This window comes from Merops nubicus, unplaced genomic scaffold (genome assembly GCF_000691845.1).
Source record: "Merops nubicus isolate BGI_N331 unplaced genomic scaffold, ASM69184v1 scaffold18568, whole genome shotgun sequence".
Classification (NCBI taxonomy): domain Eukaryota; kingdom Metazoa; phylum Chordata; class Aves; order Coraciiformes; family Meropidae; genus Merops; species Merops nubicus.
Window position 1 is genome coordinate 19,088 of NW_008626548.1, and position 8,949 is coordinate 28,036.

General features: G+C 37.9%; 1 protein-coding gene across 1 annotated transcript in view; it reads right to left on the reverse strand.

The window, feature by feature from the left end:
* CASP8AP2 (caspase 8 associated protein 2) overlaps window positions 1-8,374 on the reverse strand; it is an 18,537-nt gene extending 10,163 nt beyond the window's left edge. Inside the window, 6 exon segments of the mRNA XM_008946055.1 lie at window positions 1-1,020; window positions 2,767-2,882; window positions 4,091-4,165; window positions 5,291-5,391; window positions 7,687-7,767; window positions 8,298-8,374. The exon segment at window positions 1-1,020 is cut by the window's left edge and continues 13 nt beyond it. Coding sequence (XP_008944303.1) covers window positions 1-1,020; window positions 2,767-2,882; window positions 4,091-4,165; window positions 5,291-5,391; window positions 7,687-7,767; window positions 8,298-8,346 — 1,442 coding nt within the window. The 5' untranslated portion in view covers window positions 8,347-8,374.
* Between the last annotated feature and the right edge of the window lie 575 nt (window positions 8,375-8,949).

An 8,949-nucleotide genomic window follows, 5' to 3' on the forward strand; every position in this document is an offset into this window, starting at 1 on the left:
TCAGTCCTGTGTCTTTCTGATTTGGAATGTGCTGTTTCCCATTCATATCTACTACTGTTTTCCTTCAAGCGTGAGTACTTGTGCTCTCTGCTGTTGGAACTGGAAGGTGAAGTCCTTCCTTCTCGAGAAATATGATCATTTGTTCCCCTGTCTCTCTTCCAGCTGGTGTCTTTTCCTTTTCTAGACTCTTCCACATGATATTTATGTGACTCATGAAGACTTTTTGAATGTTCATTCTTTGAGTGTGGACTAGCCCCCCTACCACTAGAACGCCTTGGTGGCTCTTGCAGCTTTTCATTTGGTTTATTTTTTTGGCCAGCATTTTTTTCATCTTTATCATGTGTTTTAATGTCTTTCTTTAATATATTTTGCGATCGCTCATCAGCATACAATTCCCCTCTTGTCTGAGATCTGTCTTTACCAGTAGCTTGTTTCTCCCATGAAGAAACAGCCCTTTCTACTCTTCTTTCTGCGCTTGGACTATATTTGAGTTTTATGCTCTGACTTTTTTGCTGCAATTCATTTTTACAAGTCTTCTCTGAAAAAGTTTTTGAGTTTTGCTGAGGATCTGAACTCCCCTCTTCACTGTCACCATTGTTTCCAGTGCTCTGATGTGCTTCTCTTTTGTATTTGTTGACATTTCCTCTGCTGTACTGTTCATTACTTTTAATTTCTTTTCTTTCATGTCTGTTATCCTTGTTGGAATTATGGTCATGGTTTGGTAGACATGTACGAGTACCATCGTTGCAGAGCTCGTCAGGAGGGTGCCTCAGTAAGTTTGGAGTGTTTCTTTTTTCAGAGCTAGACTTCCCATTGTCCGTATTATGAGATGAGTAATTGTGGTGTGTATCTTTTGAACAGTCATTTTTCATCCTATGCTCCATCTTTACACTCTCACTTAAATCAGAAGGTCTGAATTTGGAATCTTTTGTTTTACACATCTCAGAGCACCTTCCATTAGTGGATCCTGGAAGGTATGTTCTGGTGAAACTATTTCGATGATTGGGAAATTCCGACAGCCTGTTTTTAAAAGAAAAAAGTTAGCTACATTATTTTAAAATTTACTTAAACATAACTAAAGTGGCATTACAGTGAATCCTTTCATCCCTAAAAATATCTCGTGCTTTGTTTCAGCTTCAATTTGAAAACAGTGTGGCATAAAACCAGAAATTTAGTCAATTCCATTAGCATACAGGAAAATAATATTATTTGTATACGTATTTTCCAAATGAAATTAATCTACAGAAAAAGGAAGATCTGTTGAAAAATACTGTACTCTAACAATTTCAGTAATTCAAATAGTATTTCATTGTCCAGCAACAAAAAGAGCCTTCCTCTAGGGAAAAAAAAGTTATTTCCAGCATTACTGATTTACAAGAATAATAATTTAAAGAGAGCAATTCATTAGTTTTCTATTTAGTAAGCTGGTAACTGAACAAATAGGTATAATGTGACTGTGCTTACTCTCCCCAATAAGCAAATAAGCTACCATGTGAGGAGCTAGATACAGAAAACAAGTAGTAAATCACAATTATCAAGCCTCAACAAGGACACATGCTACTGCTGCAAGGTCATAATAATAAAAAAAATATATATGAAAAAGGGCACATGTAGACTGTATCGCCTGAACTCCTACTCATTATTGGTAGAACTCAGTTAGTACACCTGAAAAAAATCCCAACCAACAAAAAAAAAAAAAAACAAAACAAACCACCAACCAACCAAAAAAAACCCAAAAACAAACAAAAACAAACAAACAAACAAACCAGAAAAGAAACAGGCACTTTTCTGCCAATTGAACAAAACATTCCATAAAATGACATCATTAAAGCCAACGGCAACCTTCTTAATGTTGCCAAGAATGATTGGATTAGACAATACATCCAGCAGACCATAAATGCTTCTAAGACTTCAAAGTGCCACTTTCCTCACAATTTCTATGATGGATGCCTCAAAAATACCTATATCAAATACATCATTCATAAATTTTCATCACCATCAGAAAGTACTGCAATGGAGTTTGTAAACTCTCTAATGAGGCTGAGTATTCAAAACAAGAAAATATTTTTCAAATAATTTAATTTAAAACCCAGAATACTACACTCAAAGGTGTGAAAATGACAGCTAGCATGTCAAATGTTTCACTGAAACAATTGCATATCTTAAAACCTCTTGACTTCTACCCAATTATACTTGGTATTGATATATATTTGATTAGTGGAACAAATGAATTATCATGAATCCTACAGCTACCATCCCCCACCAATGAAGACAGGGCTCTCATACCTTGCCATTAAAACATTATATAGTCTACTTATTTTCACGTGTTGTCTGAAAAGTTCCATGGGAACTCATGCCTAAGTTTAGTTATTCCATGATTAGCTAATTTCATTATTAACATGAGCTATTCCATGTTTAACTCATGCTGTAAAACAGATTAGGTCCAAAGCTGAACTGTGTAAGACAACACCTGCTGTGAAACATCCAGGACAGTTAGAAAACTCACCAGGAATGCGAGATTAAACAAAACAAACAAACAAACAAATTGGTCACCTTTTGAATTCCTTCTTTTTTTCTTAATTAGAAACCAAAGACATCACAAGCAGAGAAGATACCTACTTCCTCTGATTGTATCAGTTCTAAACCACACAATTATTTACCAAGTAATGATTTTCTTCATTAGCTTTACTTTAAATAAGTTTCTTTCAAGTACATAAATATGATCAGCCAAAAAAGCATGCTTCCAGTTCCACTGTGTAGTTGTACCTTTGATGTAGATTACTGATTTCTTCATCCTTACGGTTAATTTCCACTCTTGCCGTTTTGATAAGTGCTGAAATATTCTTTTTGAGAGCTTGGTTTTCATTCTGTAGAATGACATTCTGTTTTGAATATATACAAAAAAAAGAGAGCAAGAGAAAAAAAAGAATTAGCTTGGGTATCCAAACACGTAATGAAAAACAGTCAAATAGTTAATAGTGCAAGACAATAATCAAAAGAAGTCACATCATATGCAAACTTGACAGTATAAAATACAGAAATTGTTTTGGAGAAGTTAGAATTAAGCCAGAATTATTGAGATCCAAAGGAGCGTTTTCATAGTTTTTTTTTTAAAAACATCACTCATTTACGCTCCTCTTTGAGTTCCTTGTTATTATTTAAGATGTTTTAAGAATACAATTTATTAAAACTGAAATATGCCATAAATCAAGTAACCATAGAGTTAAAAAATAATAATCCACCCCATTGCTTCATTCTTTTACTCAATTTATTTTTTTTCCTGGTCACTGTATCAAATGAGAGATGTAGCTTTTAAGTACTTTCAGAGGAAAACGGTAATTTTACTTCTTTCAAGGTATCAAAACCAGCTTTGGGTGCTTTATCACTCTAACATTTCTAGATATGATGTTTTAGAACCCTATCTGTCAATCCTAGAGATAGCCCCTTCTCTTAATAATTATCCTTGGCAAAAAGGCAGACAAGTTTTGCAGAAAACAATGCAGAATTGTCCCTGGGCAGAAAAGCTGCTTATCATAGCAAAGCACAGAACCTTTGGGACTTGATCTGTAACTCACAGTGGAGCACGCTGCAAAACTGCCCAAGACAATCTATATAGACTGGCAAAGCATGGGGACACCAGCTCAAGCTGAAGAGCAGTTCAGCCTTATCAAAATGGCACTATGCTCAAAGCAATGCAGACATCCTCTTCCACTTCTAATGACAGCTCAGGTACCTTTGCAACCCTCTCCTTAATGCATTAAAGACCTATTTTTTTATTTTTTTTTTAATGAGAACTGGATACCTTTCTGATACCATTTGACATGCATATTTTCTAATTAAGTAGACTTTTAAGTAAAGTCTTACTTCATACGACACTGTGAAACAAGTGAATTTACCCACTGATTTTGTCAGCAGGCTGTCCCAGCAACTATCCTGGGCAGAACAAGCTCCTATGACCTAAAGAGGTCCTTTACAAACCATCCATGTGATGGACCAGGTCCAGAAAGCATATGAAAGTAATTATCTTTCTAAGCAATATTCAGTTTGGTTTGCATAAATCTTGACAACGTTGCCCTTTGAACTACGGTACCTGTGCCTGTATTTCCTTAAATTTCTTCATCAACTCTTTAATTTGCTGCTGACACTTTGCATATTCTGCCTGCAACTGTCAAAGAGAGAAGAATTCACAGCACAGAAGTGGATTTAATTACACAGAAAAGTTACTCCTCTAGATTTATAGTTAGTTAATACAGTAAAGTCTATTAAAAAGTTTCTCCCTCCTCCCCCCTCAAGTCATATATTAAAGCTGTATTAAAACAAAAAGCTTCAATACACTTCAACAGGTATACAAGTCTCTAAAACATCACAAACACTCAGGTAAGATGAAACCTATGTGTGCTTGCCCAACAGCAATAGACAAGAGCGTAAGAGGAAACCATATTATTGTGAAATTAAAGACAATTATGAAGGAACAGGAGTTCTCTGAGCCCTACAGCCAGTGACTTGTTTGCCAGATTTTATATAATACAAAACAGATAAGGAAAAACACAACAAAAAGTTACTACAAACAAACCTGGACTGTCAAAATATACTGCAAAGGACACGCCCTTACCGAGATCACAAAATTAATTTGGCATGAGGCCTTCTTTAAAAGTAAGTGAAGAACAGACAACTTCCTCATTGTCATATTTAACTGGCAACTGCTTTCAAACTTTAAAAGTTAATTTTCATCACTTAGTGGACTCCTGGAGGTTTTGGTCCTACTTCTTCTACAGTGCATTATATCTGTGGATGTCTGTCCCTTTTACTCCAAAGCTCAAGTTAAGATGTGTCTAATGGACCAGGACAGGAGATGCTATGCAAGTGTTCTGATGATTTGTCAGAAGCAGCTACCTACTGCATGGTTGTCTTCAGACTCAAGGACAAAATTTAATGACATGTAAGATTAATCTGCTTTAGTCAGTAAACTTTGCTGGGAGAAGTGTCAAGCCTAGCTTTGCATCAGTTACCTGAACAGACAATTTAATTAGAATATAATATAGCTGATACATGAACCACATACAAAGGACATTAAATGAGAACAGATCATGCCACTGAGTGATTCACTTTTTCTGATAAACTTGTTTGCATAATTTATCACTACACTCATGGTTTTACTTATTTTAAAACAGTTCCCCTATTTTTCCAATAATGTGACCATACTGACAACATTTTTTGCACTTTACACAAAAAAAACTGGAATACAAAAACTCCAAAACACCAGTATTCTTTTTGTCGCACTAATACACACCTCATTGTAGGATGCTTCCTTTGCAGTCCCTTCTTCAATTAATATCTCATCAAACAAATTCAAGCTGTTTCCAGCTGGTGTAGAATTTGGAGCAGAATTTTCTGTAGAAAGAAAACCTGTTACATGAAGAATTTTCTAGTCAGGTTGCACTGTGTCACTGAGGAAAACACGTGACTACCTGGAGAAATTCCTATCCTCTATTTCAACATTTATGTTAGTTTTATTGGAAATACTTGATCCAATGTAAGGATGAAAATTAAAGTTCAACCGAAAACACTGCATTAGAAAAATTAAGAGAGGTGCAGGATGTCTAACAGCAAAGGTGAGTGCAATTTATAATTGTCTAATAAGTTGTTTTAAGTCAAAGGAGAGCCAACTCACAGGAAATCTACCTAATTTACTAAGCAAGAAGGGCAACACCTTAGCAGCAATCTGAGGTTCTGCAATTCCAGAGCCAATAGACAACAGAAAGCGAGAATAAATATGTGCATCCTACAACTCATTCAGCTTTTGGCCAGACTTCACTTTGGAAACATTTGCAGTGGAAAAAAAGAAAATATTGAGAAAAAGAATACTCAGATGCCAGTGCCCTACAGATTTACAAAACCAGATCAGAATCAGAATGAATTTGATCAGAATCAAATGATCTGCACAGTTGTTGTGGCACTGAATATCATGCTTCTTGTGATAAGTGTTCATTGCTTCTTTATGTTCCCTCATAAATCTAACTCCCAAGCTTTAGTTCCAAAGAAATGAAAGAACAAACAAACAAAGGCCCCAAGCCCAACAGCAAATGGTGCTTTTTACCTCAAATCAACCTGTGTGCTCTGTTCATCAAATGTGAATTACTGACAGGACCTGACTTATGACACCCCTGAAATACAGATTCATTCACAGACAAATAAAGTAACCTAGGCATCAAAGCTGCACTTCAGTCCTTTGGACAATACCATAATGCAAAAAGTATTATTAACACAATGTAAGACCTGTACAGAGCAAAAATCTCACCAATGCTCTTTTTAAACTTAAAAAAAAAAGATTCCTCTGAACTAATCTACATAAAACATTTGCATTGGGCTGTTATTTCTCCTTGCATCTTTTACATTCCTTTCTTATCCTCGAAGAAGTTAAAAGAGGAAATTAATTGTCCTCATTTGGGGTAAATAGAGCTGATTCTGCTCAATGATTTTAATTTTTAGCTAAAGCTCTTCTAATTAACTGCTCTGTCTGACGTTAGCAGCATTTTCATAAACTGTCTGGCTTTAGTGGTGATAACACTTCATGTTTAGAGTTACTGCTGGGGATTGGTGTGCAGACCAAGGCCACTGCTAATCCTAAATGCCACATGGAGGGGGGCAGAGAGAACCCCACACCTGCAGGGAGGAGCGGGCGGGATAACTGACCCCTGGATTCACCAGTGGGGTGTTCTACCCTATAGCCCTCATATCCAGTAAAGCTGGAGGATCAGGAAGGATGAGCCCTTCCCTTCTCTTCTCTTCTGTCTGCTGCTGCTGGGCTGCTGGCTGCTCCTGCTGCCGTGGCTGGCCTCTGAGGAGGACTTCATCCATCCTGCCTTTGATCCCGAGCCCTGTGTTCATGAACTGAGTTCCAGAATCCAGCTCCTGTGCCCAGTCGCTGTCTGTGGCTGAGTCTAGCCTGGGACCCCCTTCCCTGGGGGCTGCTCCCCAGCTGGGGGTGACGGTGATGAGTTGCCATCAGGGGAGTTGGGTTCGGGACTACCTTTGTATATATTTGTACAAAGTCTATTCTATTATCATTGTTACTAGTAGTAGTAGTGGTAGTATTAAAGCTCTTCTATTTTCTGATCAACAAGTCTCTCTCCCTTATTTCCTTTATCTTTCCCTCTAAGGGGCGAGGAGAGGGGGTTAACAGAGAGCGTCTGTTACAGTTCTGGGGGCTGCCCTGACCCCAAACTGCGGCATTAATTTACAATAGCGCATGAAATTACTGACAAAGTAAAAAAAGGCTAAAAAGATCTACTGAATGTAATGTATCATACGGCTGTGGAGCTCTCACTGGGAACTGAGTGATCCACATCACAAAATAAAGGTGCTTTTTCCAAGGTAAAGTGTCCTACATCAAGGCACCAACAGAAAATCTAAGATTTCTCTGCATCCCTTTATATGCGCAAGTCTCTTAAAATACCCAGTATCACATGAAAACTATCTTGTCATTATTCAGCTAACAGATACAAGAATTCTCTGCTCTATTTATACAGTGTAACATAAATGTCTTAAATTTTAAAGAATTAGCTCACTGAAGTACGTTTACACCATCTAAATGTAAACTTAAAGCTGTTGTTTTACTTGGAACCAGACCAAGAAGCACAGACTCTATCATTCTCCAAGCCAAGCAGCAAGATACAATGAACCTACCAGGAACTGTCAAACCATTGTCCAAGCCATCATAAATATCCACTGAGCTCTCGTCACCTTCCTTGAAGGGGGAAGCTTCAGCTAAAGGAAAAAAGAAGGGCCAAAGTTAACATTTAGTGAACTCCAACCTCTAACTTTTCCATAAAGTAAGTGTAGCTGTGATCCTAGCCAAGTAGAGAGTACTAAAAGCAGTAGCACAGACTAGTAAAAGACAGGGGAATTCTACCCAACAAGCTACTGCAGAGAAAAGATCCTAAAAACAGTTCCTAAATACTACAAGAACTGTGCATGAAAAAAGTTATATGGGTTTAAGTACAAGTAAATTTTGAAATTATAAACTAAGTCAGTCTTTTCTGAACATGAGACTGTTTTCTACAGAACAGAGAATACGTTATACAACTGAGAAACAAAAATATCCGAACTTAGTAATGAGATATGGCTTACAGTGATACTGGGCCACAACCATTCAATTACAGTTGAACCTCATCACTCTTTGTCCCAGCTTACATTGTTTCACTTTTGTTTTCCAAGTTATTTTCAGACCCATTTACTCTGCTAAGAGTGCTTGTGTTATTTCACTGCCCAAGCGAAAGTGATCTAAGGCCTCTTACCACCGTGTCGCACATCAAACACTCTCAGCCCATCCTCATCTGCTGCCATGATACAAACTCCCTACGGCTTCCCCATCTACGAATAAAACACCAGAGAAAAGACAACAGATTAGCTGACAATTTCAGAACAGCACACAGTAAAGCAGAAGCATCTTGAAACAAGTTAAGTATGTGTGAGTTACCCATGGCCCCTGCTCTTGAACACAACCCAGCGCTAGAATGAGAAGACTCTTTACGCCAAGATAATAAATGTAGAGCTCTACCAAGAAAAGGAAGAAACTGACTGTCCTGTAAACAAGCATTGTGAAGACCTTTAATTGTATCATTTACTCACATGTACCAAAGACAGATTCTATAAAGAAAATTTCGGTATGAAAACAAGCACTACATTCTATGAACAAGTCCTCTGAATATCTTAACTAGATAAAATAACTTGATTTTATAATTCCGATTTCTCCTGTGCCGTCCACTTAAGAGCAAGTGTCCCCTGCCTGGCAGCACCAGCCAAAGCACTACGGAGTGGAGGCAGGCAGGAAAGGCTTTGCCTGCCGAGGCACGTCGCGATGCTCGGCCGCGGCCCCGATCCCCGTTCCGGCGGAAGCGTCCAGGACCTCCCGGGGGCCAGGGCGGGAGAGGCGCCGGCCCGGGAGCG